At 44.0% G+C, this 16,050-nt stretch overlaps 1 protein-coding gene across 4 annotated transcripts in view; it reads right to left on the reverse strand.

Annotated features, from left to right (window-relative positions):
• The window catches only part of arhgef11 (Rho guanine nucleotide exchange factor (GEF) 11), a 113,592-nt gene that overhangs the window by 12,064 nt on the left and 85,478 nt on the right, over positions 1–16,050 (reverse strand). For 2 of the 4 annotated variants that reach the window (XM_060911857.1, XM_060911772.1), the window contains exons 32-38: positions 11,101–11,277; positions 10,940–11,021; positions 8,461–8,538; positions 8,314–8,354; positions 8,052–8,222; positions 7,643–7,873; positions 4,584–4,658 (exon numbers count right to left, since the gene is read on the reverse strand). In XM_060911857.1, coding sequence (XP_060767840.1) covers positions 4,584–4,658; positions 7,643–7,873; positions 8,052–8,222; positions 8,314–8,354; positions 8,461–8,538; positions 10,940–11,021; positions 11,101–11,277 — 855 coding nt within the window. The other 2 variants (XM_060912011.1, XM_060911929.1) reach the window with 2 other exon arrangements.

Genomic DNA, 16,050 nt, shown 5'->3' on the forward strand with positions numbered 1-16,050 from the left:
GCGTACCTAGACGATATCATTATTTATAGTAATGACTGGCCGTGGCACCTACAACACCTGAGGGCTGTCCTTAGGTCGCTGAGGCGGGCGGGTCTCACAGCCAACCCGAAGAAGTGTGCGATTGGGTGGGTGGAAGTACGCTATCTGGGCTTCCACTTGGGCAACGGGCAGGTGCGTCCCCAAATTAACAAGACAGCACCAATTGCGGCCTGCCCAAGACCAAAAAGGGGGTGAGACAGTTCCTGGGGCTGGCTGGCTACTATCGTAGGTTTATACCTAATTATTCGGATGTCACCAGCCCGCTGACTGACCTGACTAAAAAGGGGGCACCAGATCCGGTCCAGTGGATGGAGCAATGCCAGCGGGCTTTCTCTGACGTGAAGGCTGCACTGTGCGGGGGCCACTGTTACACTCCCCTGACTTTTCTCTCCCCCTTACGTTGCAGACGGACGCATCGGACAGAGGGCTGGGGGCCGTTCAGTCCCAGGAGGTGGAGGGGGAGGACCACCCCATCCTGTACATAAGCAGGAAGCTGTCGGTGCGTGAGGGGCGCTACAGCACCATTGAAAAGGAGTGCCTGGCGATTAAGTGGGCGGTCCTCGCCCTCCGCTACTACCTCCTGGGGCGCTCTTTCACCCTCTGTTCGGACCACGCGCCCCTCCAGTGGCTCCACCGCATGAAGGATGCCAACGCGCAGATCACCCGTTGGTATCTGGCACTCCAGCCCTTTAATTTCAAGGTGGTCCACAGGCCGGGGGCGCAGGTGGTCGTGGCAGACTTCCTCTCCCGTCGGGGGGGGGGGGGGGGGGGGGGGGGGGGGGGGGGGGTCAGCTGCAGGCTGGACAGCTGCCCGGCCTGAGTCAGGCGGTGGGGGTATGTGGCAGCGGGGGCGTGGTCAAGTGTCGGTCTGTGACTGGAGGATGGAGTCAGGGAAGGTAAGTAGCAGAATCACTGCACCTCATGTTGGTTAACCTGTGTTTGTGTGTCTTCCCCAGTGACTGCGCCCTGTAAGAGGAGAGGGAGAGTGGAGGAAGGGAGTTTCTCCCCAACCTGGACACTTGTGTGTGTGTGTATCGCTTAAAGCTGAAAAGCTAATAAAAGAGTTTATGGAACTTAATTCTGGCCTGCCGTCTTTCTGTGCTCCACCCACTCGAACTGCTACATGCATATTTACAAGAGAAAAACAGACCAACGGACATCGAAAAACTGGAAAAGAGAGCAATAGTGGAAATTGTCAAAGTTCTACTTGGAGGTGAGGAAACGTGACGGAGACTTTTCCAAGAGGACTTCACTCGTGGACTTCGTGGACGCAAAGCCCTTTTGTTTTGAACAACTGCAATGGAACAGTTAACTCCAACCAAAAGTAGCTGAACTTGAACTGTCTACCTGGATATCACTTGTATATGAGTTGGGTTGTTGTTCAGGATTTTTGGACTTGGACCATTTTTATTGTTAGAACTTTGAACAGTACATTGGATTGACAGAACATTGAATTACATTCGATCAGAATCATCATTCAATATTGGTAAGTTACCCAAATGTTATAATATACCCAACTTAATAATAATATTGGCTGGCTTTTTTCGTGGTACATCAGATATATTCCATTCAACTACTCATCTTTGACTCGTTCAGTATTGTGCTAGCTGAATGGAATATATCTGATGTACCACTCAACGCCACCAAAATTATTTAAATATGTCACTCAGATCCGTGATGTATTTCGTATGAAAAATGCAAGTTTTTCAACACGAGAAGATAAACTTCATATCTTCAAGCCAACTTATTATATCGACACATTCACAAACAAAGTTCCCAAATTTATCACAATTCATCGATTTCCTCAAGAGTGACGTATAGAGATTTGGATCACGGTTTTGGTTCTCCGTGTCCCGGATGGAGCTCGTATGAAAAATACAAGTGGCGTATTTCCCAGTAAAACAATCATATCTATAGAATGTCATCATATTTAAAGAGGTTTCCTTTAAGAGGAAAAAGAATGAATAAACAAAGCTTCCAGGTTCAAGTTCTCAAAATAAACGCACCAGTGCAAACAATGATTTGGACTGGAAATAAAACCAGCACACTTGTCTTGTGATCATCATCAGTTTTAGTGCGCGTACTGCTTTCGTATTCATATTTTCCGTCATATTTTAATTACAAATGATTTAAAACGCCTCTAAAATTTCATTACAGTGCTGACACCTTGCCTAATTATTATATTATTCAGTTTAAAAGTGCTTTATCAAGGAGTGTGTGTGTCGGTTGGTTGATCAGACATTAACAAAGTCAGTTTGAACACTGAAGTGATTCGGTCGCTTTTTTCTAACATCTTAATAGGAAAATAAACTTGAAGCTCAGGTTTAGTTGGTTCCTGTTTGAGTAGAAGAAACGCTGAAGATAACAGACATCCATAAATTCGTTAAAAAAAGGGAAGAATCTCAGAAAGCAGTCAAGTCCATGAGAGAGGGAGAGATAAGAAATGGACTGAAATAGCATAAAGTGAAGAACTTTAAGGAGACCTGGTTTTGAGAGAGAGATGCTCACTCTCACCATCATTTAAAGCTAGACTTGCCTTTCAGATTTATCAAAAGTAGGTCATAAATTAATTTTCCCGACACCCAGTTATTTTGGTTTAGTGGACCAAAAGCTACTGAATTCGAATCACAGACTTCCAATTTTATTAGTTTTTTTTTTAAAAACAGAACAATTAATGAATTTAAGGCCACATGGCCCTAAATTCTCCGCTATTTTTTCCTGCTTCACCATGACCCAATACAAGATACGATGTCATGCATGACGTGGTGGGCTTTCCCTGTTTGCGCATGGCATTGTGGGATACAAATTTGAAACAGGAGAGAAAAATGGAGGACGAGTGTGCAAATGAAACGTGAAAGACCGACTACATTAACGGAAAGCGAGAAGAAAAGACGTTATGTTATATACGAAGGAAAGGAAACGCAGAACCAAACTAATAAATATCGGCGCTCAGTGAGCACCTCAGTGTGATCAGCTGTTCGTTTAGCTTCAGAATGATGGAACGGTCAGTGCACGCTCAAAGGTAAACCTGCGCACGCACACACACACACACACACACACACACACACACACACACACACACACGGACTTCCTCTGTCTGCTTGACTGCATGCACATTATTTGCTTTAATCCCCTCAAATCAAATAACTTCCCAGCCACAGAACGGCCTGATATTTTGTGAGATATTACAGAAATAAACATATATCATAACGACCGAATTTCACCGATTTTATGAAATTGAAAGGCCGTCTAGCTTTAACATCGAATTTCTCTCAGGTAGGACAGAAATGGTGTCAGAGCTTTCACATTCGTGCTTAATTTAGACTGAGCTTCAGTATTTAAAAAAAATAAATAATAATTAAAAAAAAAAAAAAGCAGCTACTAGGTCACGTGACCCTTTCTCAGGTTGATTCACTGACTTGACACCATTTCTCCTCAGAAAGAGGATTTAAAAAAATTAAATAAAAAAATAAAAACATCAGCATTACTGGATCAGCATCAGCCGATACCTAAAGCTTTGACATTGATATTGGAACAAAGGTATAGAAAGAAAGGAAAAGAAAGGAAGGAAAAGAAAGGAAAGGAAGGAAGAAAGGAAAAGGAAGGAAGGAAGGAAGGAAGGAAGGAAAAGAAAGGAAAGGAAGGAAGAAAGGAAAAGGAAGGAAGGAAGGAAGGAAGGAAGGAAGGAAGGAAGGAAAAGAAAGGAAGGAAGTAAGTATAAGAAAGGGAAGGAAGGAAAGGAAGGAAGGAAGGAAGGAAGGAAGGAAGGAAAAGAAAGGAAAGGAAGAAAGGAAAAGAAAGGAAGGAAGAAAGTAAGTATAAGAAAGGGAAGGAAGGAAAGAAGGAAAAGAAAGGAAAGGAAGGAAAGAAGGAAAAGAAAGGAAAGGAAGGAAGGAAGGAAGGAAGGAAGGAAGGAAGGAAAAGAAAGGAAAGGAAGGAAGAAAGGAAAAGGAAGGAAGGAAGGAAGGAAGGAAGGAAGGAAGGAAAAAAGGAAGGAAGGAAAAGAAAGGAAGGAAGTAAGTATAAGAAAGGGAAGGAAGGAAAGAAGGAAAAGAAAGGAAAGGAAGGAAAGGAAGGAAGGAAGGAAAAGAAAGGAAAGGAAAAGAAAGGAAAGGAAGAAAGTAAGTATAAGAAAGGGAAGGAAGGAAAGAAGGAAAAGAAAGGAAAGGAAGGAAGGAAGGAAAAGAAAGGAAAGGAAGAAAGGAAAAGAAAGGAAGGAAGAAAGTAAGTATAAGAAAGGGAAGGAAGGAAAGAAGGAAAAGAAAGGGAAGGAAGGAAGGAAGGAAGGAAGGAAGGAAGGAAGGAAGGAAGGAAGGAAAAGAAAGGAAGGAAGAAAGTAAGTATAAGAAAGGGAAGGAAGGAAAGAAGGAAAAGAAAGGAAAGGAAGGAAAGGAAGGAAGGAAGGAAGGAAGGAAGGAAAAGAAAGGAAGGAAGGAAGGAAGGAAGGAAAGGAAAGGAAAGGGAAGGAAGGAAGAGACAAGAAAGGAAGGGATTGCTGTATCCCTAATGAGGAATCTGTGGATGATCCTGTGTACTGATCCCACCTTTTGATTCGGAAGATTGGATGGAGGTGACATCAGGGATGTCATCAGGAATAGAAGAAGAGCCCACACCCACAGCTGTGCAGGAAGGACAGGGAGAGACACAATGTGCATATATATGTGTGTGAGGGTGAAAGTGTGTGAGAGATCAAATTAGGTCACCAAAAGTGTCATCAGTGTTTGTGCAAACAAGGAGAGGCAGATATACAGGTATAAAGCGATGCAGAAAGTCAGTGTGTGCGTGTGAGAATGTCGGTGCGCGTGCGCGCGTGTGTGTGTGTGTGTTATAGAAGGGTGCGAAGGAAAAACAAGGAAAAGTGCATTAAGATCACATCAGCTTCATTACAGCAAGCTCTGAGCACATGCAGAGAGAGAGAGAGAGAGAGAGAGAGAGAGAGAGAGAGAGGGGGGAAGAGGAACAGGTCAAAGAGACAGACATTGGAAAAAAAAAATATATATATTACACCCACATCCAAATTATTCACATTAACAATAATCAGTCTACACTGAATAACTAAACATTTGACATGTCTTTTAAAAAAAAAGCCACTTCTCACCTTTACCTCATAAATATGCAAAAATATGCAAATTAGACCCACCCAAATATCCTCCTACCGCTGAACCCTCCCCCTTAGAGCAGTCCTCCCCTTATTACACCATGCGATTAGATATAGCTAGCGTGTACCGCTAACACAACCAATACCTCGACACTGACTCGGGGTCTAAAGAAAAGACATCTGTCCACCAACATCTGGATTTGTTTACGCATTAGAACACTTACACCTAAACTGACTTGTTCTTGTCACCCCGTGTCTGAAATCGCTCCCTACTCCCTATATAAGGAATCACTGTATAGAGGACTAGATAGTGAGCTCATTAGTAAAATAAAAAAAATGCTTTCGGACACTACTCCGTCGCGCTGGTATTTACGTCATTACTGTTGCACAATTAAAACGTGCCAGATCAGTCGGCTGGTGGGTTTTCAAAATAATAAACGTGTGTGTTTTTGTGATAAATCCATATTATACTGAGCGTATTTCTGACATCAATCAATACAAAGTACCTGCAGCTTTCAGTTCTTTTAAATCAAGGCTGAATACTTTCTTCTCAAATTTGAGACTTTTAATTTGATTTCTTTCAGCGCGACTGCAATGCATGATGGGATATATTGCTTTGGTTATTGACCAGTGGTTGTACACTACTTGTCATGATGTGTTGTGGGATACTTTGAGTGCATTATATAGGGTGTAAATAATCCTTACTAAGGTTTCGGACAGCACTACAAAATGGCGTCCTCATTATAATTAGTGCCCTATAGGGAGCGATTTCGGACACGAACCGATTTCTGTCAAAATATCCCATAATATTCATAAATATTGTTCATGTTCACCACCACATTAGAAAGTTCCGTCAATGAAATGTTCCTGATTATGAATTAATTTGCATATTGCAGCCTGATAGGTGCTTTTTTTTTAAAGGGCTGATGACACGAACATGACTCTATGCAATTTCTTAAATAAACTATACAATATGGCAAACATGTTAGATTTCTGTTATAATTACGTGAAAAGAAGCTGTTGTTACGCGAATATCCAACTTTTAATTGCACAGCGCAAGAAAACTGGGTCCGTGGCTCGCGGCCATGCTGTGACGTCAGCGGGAGAACACGCTGCGGTTCACTGGCTGTTCTACTCTGGTTCTACTCGATGGAAATGGCGCATGAAAATGCTGGTGAACTCTCTAGTGCTAGCTCTTCCTCTTCTGGGAGTCTAGAATTGTGTTGATCTCTTCCGAATAGAATCTATGATAGCCTACCCTCTTTACCCTTTGCCTCTCGTTGCTAGGCGGCAGTTACATGAAAGCCGCAAGCTTTCACAAGCAAATACATGACTGATATCACGCCGACTTTATGATTACATTTATGATTATCATGTAGAATCTATAGCTCTACGTACCTTTATCTTATGTCATTTCACAACACATGTTCTGACAGGAGGACTGTCTTTGGATCCGGCATAGCTACTAGTAGACCCCCTCCGGAATACTGGCAGTGTTGCCAGATTGGGAGGTTTCCTGCCCAGTTGAGCAGTTTCAAGTGCATTTTGGTGGGTTTTGAACATATTTTGAGCTGGAAAACATGAGCAGTATCTGGCAACAGATACTGCTGACGTTTTCCAGCCCAAAATATGTTCAAAACCCACCAAAATGCACTTGAAACCGCCCAACTGGGCAGGAAACCTCCCAATCTGGCAACACTGTGTAGGCACTGCTGATGGTAGTAACACACGTTTGTGCTGAACTGAACACCCAAGAGATTCTTTTAAGCTGGGAAGGGTGTCAAAACAATCCAAATCGAAGTGTTCAGAGCACAGGACGGATGTTGGTGAGGGCTCCCACTTGTCACGAGTGCGCCCGACTCACTTCACCCACTTCGCATGCAGCTCGGGATCTCTGGGAAACTTGAATAAACTTACCCCATCCTTGTGGGTTTTGGAGCAAAAGCTGGCAACAGAACGCGAAGGCATAATAACTATATATATATATATATATATATATATATATATATATATATATATATATATAAATAATAATGTATAATAAAAATACTAATAATGATAAACTGAACACCTGTCGCATCAACAACAAACTGGTAAGTTAGGAGGAAGGTTCTTTCGCTGACGTCATATAGCTCCTCCTCCTCCTCTTTCGTCTCCTGGGTGCTGCAGCCCTGTCAAATTTGCCCAAATAGCCGCGTTTGTTATCATAACTTGTAAAATAGGCGCCTTCGTGAATTAATATATGGATCATCGGGAATTACTTTTTATGTTATAAAACATCGGCCAAGGAGGTCAAAAACGTGTCATCAGCACTTTAAATGACATCACAAAATGTGCTCATATGCAAATTTACTATCAATCACGAAGAAATTCTCTATTTTAAATACAAAAAAAGTCCTAAATATAAATAATGAAATTTATTAATATTTATCAAGTTAATTGAGATTTTTAAAAATATATCAGCTAAACCAAACAGCAAAGAGCAGCTGGTAAATCAGTGCTCACCTTTCCTCATGACTTGAAAAGTCAGTTGGTCTGCCTCCATGGGCGGAGCATCGACGTGATCTTGCACCGATTGACTAGGGGTTTCACTAAAGCTCGGCTCAGACGCCTCTGATCCTGGCCGATCTGTGAACTGGCTTCTTTCGTTGGCTGTTTCGTTGGTGGGCGTGTCCTCTGAATCTTGGCTCCACCCATCTTCGAGCTCGCTGAAGATTAACTGTCTGAGCGTCTCAACTGAGAGAAAACCACAGAAGCACAGGAAGAAAAGAAGAAGTTCATTCTTTATCCTTTTCGAAAACTGGTTATTAGTGATCGTGGTATAGATTTTTAAACACAGTAACGATCTCTCTGTATCTCTTTATGAATTAATTTACTACAAAGCAGGAATTTATTCTTTTTTTCCCCCTCTAACCGTCTTGAAGAGCAGCCTCGGAGACTTCAGGCCGCGGTTCCAGGTTATTGTGTCCATGATCATGGAGGAAGGCTTGCGATTGGTCATTTGGGCTGTTGGATGGGAGAACACTTTCATCATCGCTCTGTGAATCTCGGTCCATCGAGCTCGTCTCTTCGGTCAGCGACCCGTCTGAAGAACAGAAAGGTGGCAGCTGAGCGAAATAACAGCCGGCTGGATGAAGAAGAGCAAATTCCTCATCGGCATGACGTGATTCGCTTACCTTGATTGACATGATGGCCATGCAATCGCCGAATGGTGGATCTGGAGAGATCAGGTGATTACCATAAACACTTCGCTAAAAATGATTTCTCCCCCCCCCCCCCTCCCCCTTCATGAGATCAGAGATTTAGCCAAGAAAGCGACTCACTGAGCGGGTGATCCTTGTTTGGTGGCCGCAGCACCTTCAGAGGCCAAAGCGATTGTCTTTTCTAACAGGTCCTTCCAGCTGTGCAAACAGCAGTCAAGCAATCAGATCGCACATTCTTTAAAAGCCGTATAATCTTCAAATCAACTAGACTTACTGTGCTACAGAATGGGAAATGGAGAAATGGTGGCCACACACACACAATGGGTGGTCAAAAAAAGGTCCAAGTGTCTTTTTTTTTTTTCCCCTCTCGTTTGTGTTTTTTTTTTTTCAGAGGTCCAAGCACTGCTGCCCTCAGACCTCTCCCCAGGCCATGGATGCAAACGGCGCGCCTTTTGGCGGATGGCGCCTTTTTCACGGCTGTCTGGGGGACTTGTGTGAATCGTGAAGATCCGATGAGTTGTTTTTTTTTTTTTGGGGGGGGGGGCATTGGAGTGTCTGATTATAATTTCATCAAAGTAAATCCTGTATTAAAATTACTAAATAAGCAAATGCCGTTACAGTCCATGAAACAGTAAGTATAAGTATGAGAAGAAAACAGTAAATCAGAAAGCTGCGCATGTAAAGCCAATTGGCTGCGCGCCATTATCTGCTGCTGGCTGCACTTCACACGCAAGGATTTCCATCAGTCCAACATAAGTTACGTAGGTTACGTAATTGGCTTTACATGCGCAGCTTTCTGATTTACTGTTTTCTTCTCATACTTATACTTCCTATGCTTCATGGACTGTAACGAAATTTGCTTATTTATAGTGCTGTCAAGCGATTAAAATATTTAATCGTGATTAATGTCGCGACTGTCATAGTTAACTCGCGATTAATCGCAATTTAATCGCACATTTTTGTCACATGAAAAACCATTGTAATTCTCTTATCAGCAAAAAAAGTGAATGGGCTTGTTTTGTACCAATGTTCTTTGTATTGCAAAGCATAACACGTCTTGACACAGCCACTGCAAAGTGAAACCTAAGCCAAGCACCGGTGCTAGCAAGAGAACCATGAGTGAAGTGATCTACGGCTTGAGTTAGTCTACAACTCACAGTGACGGTAGGCTTGACATGCTTGATTATAATATAAAGTACACTATTATATTAAGTTTAAGTTGTTCGTTGATAAATATTGCATTGAATCTGATCTTTACTGTTTCAGCTCACTTAACACATTTTGTACTTTTACACTTTCTGCCTGTTGATGCGTCGCGCTGTCCAATCAGAGGCGGCCAAATTTGCATATTACAGGAAGGATTTCTGGGATAGCATTGAGTTTACAGTTCAGAGGGATCTGGCTCTTTAGACGCTGTCTTCTTAAAACTGAATAAATATTTAAAAAGAGCCAAATGAGCCAGTCTTTTGAACGGCTCTTTTCAAAGAACGGATCACAAAGATGCGGATCCCATCAAAGAGCCATAAATCCCATCTCTACTAGCGCGCCCTGCCCGCGCTGGTTCCTTGGGGGAGGAGGGCAGAGGACTCTGGCTGTGCGGGGCATTACAGTCTAGCTGCTATCGGTTTTCTGTTCCAAGTTCCTGGCAGTTTCAAAAGCTTATGAAAAACCTACATCATGTCACAGAGCGTTAATCTCGCGATAAAAAAATTATCGCCGTTAAAATTGAGTCAAGTTAACGCGTTAATAACGCGACATTTTTGACAGCACTACTTTAGTCATTTTAATACAGAATTTACTTTGATGAAATTATAATCAGACACTCCAATGCCCCCCCCCCCCCAAAAAAAAACCAAACAAAAAAAACCAACTCATCGAATCTGCACGATTCACACAAGTCCCCCAGACAGCCGTGAAAAAGGTGGCATCCGCCAAAAGGCGCGCTGTTTGCATCCATGCCAGGTGCTCAAATGAGCCATTTTGAACAGGGCTGTTTAGACAGGGTGAGAAGGGGAGCTGTGGTGCTTTATCCTTGTACTATTTAGACCAAATCGTGTCAGACAACATTTCATCAAAGCCCTCAGGGAACACTGTGAACTTGATTGACTTGAGAATCACATCACATTATCTCTAGCCGCTTTATCCTTCTACAGGGTCGCAGGCAAGCTGGAGCCTATCCCAGCTGACTACGGGCGAAAGACGGGGTATACCCTGGACAAGTCGCCAGGTCATCACAGGGCTGACACAGACACCCATTCACACTCACACCTACGGTCAATTTAGAGTCGACTTGAGAATCAGGCCTCGTTAAATAATATATAAAAAACAGGTCACAGTACCTACAGCTCAACATTAACACTGGACCAGTAATATCGAGAATTGACTATAGTCCCATTGTCCATGTGACGTACACACTCGCACCACTACTCCAACACTCGTATGCTTGCATCTCACAGTGCCGAAATGCTAGTCAATGCTTGTCCAGGCAGAATTCGAGTTTCACGCTTCTCATGTGATTATAACCTTCATCATCCATAATATAATGCGACTGTAATGCTGCGATAACAGGCTGAGGTCATAGTGGGAAAAAACAACTCACATGTTTCTCTCAGAGGATGTTCCAGCCACCAGTTCGTACATCTGTCTCTCAGACGTGCTCACCACATACAGGGCTTTGTTATCTGAGGAACACACATACACAAAATAATCAATCAAACCCGTTTCCTTGCAAGAAAGAGTAACCAACAGACGCCCACACACCTGTAGCGTTAGATCTGACGAGGGAGGAGTTGAGGCGAACCACAGGGCAAAACGACGTTTTATGGTCCGTGTTCCCGACTCCGCCCAGCGAGCGAGACGGACAGCGCAGGATCAGCCGGTCGTCCGGACCTCTCTGGAGGAGCACCAACAGGTCCGAGAGCAGCAGTGCTTGGACCTCTGAAACACACACAAACACTAAAATGAATACATGCATCCTTATACACACATTTTTATAGACTGAACAAGCTGGTGAAAAGGGCCAGCTCTGTCCCGGACAGCCTTCTAAACTCCACTGAGGTGGCGTGTGAGAGGAGGATGTTCGTTAAGTTTAATGTCAATTATAGGCAACACCTCACATTAGAGCCCTGCACTCCCGCGGGAGTCCCGCGGGACCCGACGCAAAGCAGTGCAGTGCGGGACAAATTTTGAAAGCTCATTGTGGGCGCGGGCGTGCACAATGCGGGAGAGGTGATAAGCTGCAGTCCCGCTAACTAAAAACGTGTTTAAAATAAAATTTATAAATTATTAATTTATGTCTATCATATATAATTTGTGCTGGATATTTTATTTGGCATTAATAAAAACATTTTAAGATGCCTAAATTTGCGGATGTGGTTTAATCTCGCGTATGTTTCCGATTCCTTTCTGCTCTTCCGTGTTTGAGATCTCCGATCATGGCAGAAGCAAACTTCGGGTTGTTTCTCTGAATTCCGACAATAAATGAGACCATCCGAACACATCTGAAAACATCGTGGTTTGAACTGTGTTGGTTCAAATCAACTTGGTTCAGACCAAGTTGGTACTACAGCTTTGGGAAACAGTTGTTTTTTGGATGTTAGTTAGTTCAAACTTGCATCGTACCATATTGGTTTAATGCTAACTTGGTTGGTTGTTTGGGAAACGCACCCCTGAATGTGAGCTGTAGATATTTATGCTCAAATCCACTCAAAGAAGGGGGCGGGCCACCATCACGCTGTGTCTTTAAATTATATTAATTTCTTATAGGCCTACTTGTATTTCCTAGAATGTAAATGTGAGGAGTGACATAAGCTATGTGCAATGTACAATATTCTTAATATCCACTGTAGATGTTGGTAGGTGTGTTGGGTATCTCTGTAAAGCCTCAGCTGCGCATGGCGCCTGGCAACGCGCACCCTCGCTACGTGCGCTAGGTGAAGGATCGGTCAGTGGAGAGCTCAGCTAAGCTCAGCATGTTTAATTCCCCAAGCCAATGACAAGAACTTTCGTGAGAAATAACGCGAACGTCTGCATCATGCGGGATTTGCGGGCGGGAGCGGGACAAAATATGGCAGGCGTGGGCGGGACTGAAAATCATAATTCTTTGCGGGAGCAGGACTGCACAATGCGGGAGAGGGCGGGAGCGGGACTGAAAATTCTGTCCCGCGCAGACCTCTACCTCACATCCCCTACACGAGACTGTTGGTGCTCTGAGCAGCTCCTTCAGCAGCAGACTGCTGCACCCACGGTGCAAGAAGGAACGCTACTGCAGGTCTTTCATTCCAACTGCTGCCAGACTTTTCTTCAAGGTCACCATCATGTTTTTGTCACTTTATCTGCATCTCATCATCTACTTCCTTTTCATTTGCAAGCATTTCCTTGTTCATTCATCCCTCACTTTCATAATTGCTGTGTACAATTTTTAGAGAAGAAAAAAAAAACCTGAAAGTCAAACCAAGATATTGGGGGGGGCACGTCTCCTGAAAATATTTTAATAACATAACACGCAAAACCCTGCATTCTAGTGCATTTTAGTACTTATTTTCACTAAAACAAGTTATAACTTAAGCTTTTTTCTTTCATGTACATTAATGATTAACATGTCAAAAATATCAAATTTAATTCCCCTAGTTAATGAGTAATTTTCAGGAGTGCGTTTAGAAAATGCGGTGATTTTCCTGCTACACACTTCATTACTTTGAAAAAAAAAAATCAGACAGTTGAAGGCAAACTCAGCAAAATCCCAAAACAGTCCTGTTAAAAAGTAAAGGTCTGTGAGAGTTTCTAAAGCTTTCAGGTTTCAATGTCGGGGACGTTGAGCCTCGTTTATCAATCTTTTAGTCGAGTTGTGCGTTTGCAGAAGCTAAAAATTTCCAATTCATATTTATGCGAGTTGAAGCCAATTGTTTACATTAGTTCGTATTGTCTGTAAATTTAAACATGCCAATGAATACCACATTTCTCATGTAAATCAGGGGCGTAGCTAGGATTTTTCAAGGTGGGGTCACACACTGACTGGCAGCCTGAGTGCATTATGCAACAAAAAATAAATTCCCGTTGCTAGTTTTACGCAGCTTAGAAACCGGCTCTTCCATTATTGCTGTTTCTTCCACGTTTTCTTGATGATGTGTTCTAGAAACGGCACTATGGATAAATTTACACAAAGCGCTATACAAATACTCGACAATCAATGAGTAATCTCCCTTATGTGAATACACGTGCACGTTTATGATCGGGTTTCCGTTCTCGTTTACTATCGATACCTCAGACATGGCGAGGTCTTGAGAAAGCGAAGGGGAGGGGTGGGTGTTGTTTACAGTGGTTCAAAATGGCTGCGCTCACGCAAGCAAAACAGCGACGCATTTTCGAGCATTTTTCATGATAACATTTCTGGATTTCTAATAACAAAAAATTGTCATTAGCGGAAAAAATCCGGAGGAATTTTTATGAAAATCTAAAAACCCGGAATTCTGGGAAAATCCGGAACACTTTCATGACTAAATTTTGTCCATAGCCTGTGTTTGTCATTTATTGGTTACCCACATATTCCATCCTCGTCAGTTATATTATGCTGTGCAATATTTCTATTTTAGTTGCCAGTATTTTATTAGTGCGATATTGCTACCTCAGGTGAAGTACTACTCTTAAGTTCCTTTCTTAGTTTGTTGTGTACATTACATACATTGCCTGTGTTTTCCTTATTTATACTTTTATTGCACTTTTTTTTGGGTTACTGTCTATTCCTGAACAAGCTGGTGAAAAGCAGCCCATTTGGACCCTGTATGACCGGAGCAGGAGTTTGGTTTGCGTTGCTGGGAGTAAGTTGGACTTGTTCCCGGTGCATGTGGGACTCTGCCAGGGCTGCCCTTTGTCACCAGTTCTGTTCATAACTTTGACAGACAGAATTTCTAGGTGCAGCCAAGGGGCGGAGGGTGTCCGGTTTGATGGCATCAGGATCATGTCTCTGCTTTTTGTTGATGACGTGGTCCCGTTGGCTTGATCAATCTGTGACCTACAGCTTGTGCTGGGACGGTTTGCAGCAGAGTGTGAAGCAGCTGGGATGAGGATCAGCACCTCCAAGTCTGTGGCCATGGTACTCAGCCGGAAACAGGTGGAGTGCCTACTCCGGGTCAGAGGGAGTTGCGACTTCAAGTGGAGGAGTTTAAGTATCTCAGGGTCTTGTTCATGAGTGATGGTAGGGGGGAGCGGGAGTTGGACAGACGGATCAGAGCAGTGTCAGCAGTGATGTGGATGCTAAACTGGTCTGTTGTGGCAAAGAGAGAGTGGAGCCAAAAGGCAAAGCTCTCAAATTTCCTGGTCCATCTATGTTCCCATGCTCACCTATAGTCACGAGCTGTGGGTAGTGACCAAAAGGAGGAGATCGCGGATACAAGGAGTCGAAATGAGTTTTATCCACAGGGTGGCTAGGCTCTCCCTTAGAGACCAGGTGGGAAGCTTGGTCATTCAGGAGAGACTTGGAGTAGAACCGCTGCTCCTCCATATCGAAAGGAGTCAGTTGAGGTGGTTCGGGCACCTTGTTAGGATGCCCCCTGGACACCTCCCAGGGGAGGTTCTCCGGGCATGCCCTACTGGGAGGAGATCCCGGGGCAGACCCAGGACACGCTGGAGAGATTACATCTCTCCGGCTGGCCTGGGAGCACCTCAGTATTTCCCCAGAAGGTGAAGGTGGCCGGGGAGAGGGAAGTCTGGGCTGCTTGACCCGGACAAGCGGAAGAAAATGAATGAATGGTCTATTCCTGACTCTTTTCTATCTGAGCTGCTGGAACATGTAAATCTGGCGGCACGGTGGTGTAGTGGTTAGCACTGTCGCCTCACAGCAAGAAGATTCTGGGTTCGAGCCCAGCAGCCAGCGGGGGGCCTTTCTGTGTGGAGTTTGCATGTTCTCCCCATATCAGCATGGGTTTCCCCCACAGTTCAAAGACATGCAGTTAGGTTAACATGGGGCGACCTTGGGCTGAAGTGCCCTTGAGCAAGGTACTTAACCCATGACTGCTCCCCGGGCGCTGTAGGCTACGTTTACATTAGACCGTATCTGTCTCGTTTTCTTTGCACCACCTGGAAACGGGAATCCGCCAGCGTCCACGTATTCAATCCAGATCGTGTCAGCTCCGGTGCTGTGTAAACATTGAGATACGCGGATACGCTGTGCTGAGCTCTAGCTGGCGTCTCATTGGACAACGTCACTGTGACATCCACCTTCCTGATTCGCTGGCGTTGGTCATGTGACACGACTGCTGAAAAACGGCGCGGACTTCCGCCTTGTATCACCTTTCATTAAAGAGTATAAAAGTATGAAAATACTGCAAATACTGATGCAAATACTGCCCATTGTGTAGTTATGATTGTCTTTAGGCTTGCCATCCTTCCACTTGCAAGTAGTAAGTGATATGTGCTGGGATCACACACACAGCGGCTCAGTCCCGAATCGTGGCTTGTGCACTTCACTCGCGCGCTGTGTGAGCTGCGCAGGGCCAGAGTGCGCACCCTCCAGAGGGCACTCGCTGTTCAGGGCGGAGTGATTTGGAGCGCAGGATGCCTGCGGAGCCGAGCGTATCCGTGTATTGGCGTTGCTATGTGCACGCAAATTGTGTATTGGTGTTGCTGTGTGCACACTAATCGTTTTAAAAACGTTAATCTGATGATCCGCTGATACGGTCTAATGTAAACATGGGCTTAATGGCTGCCCACTGC

The sequence above is a fragment of the Neoarius graeffei genome, chromosome 1 (genome assembly GCF_027579695.1).
Source record: "Neoarius graeffei isolate fNeoGra1 chromosome 1, fNeoGra1.pri, whole genome shotgun sequence".
NCBI classification, from domain to species: Eukaryota; Metazoa; Chordata; class Actinopteri; order Siluriformes; family Ariidae; genus Neoarius; species Neoarius graeffei.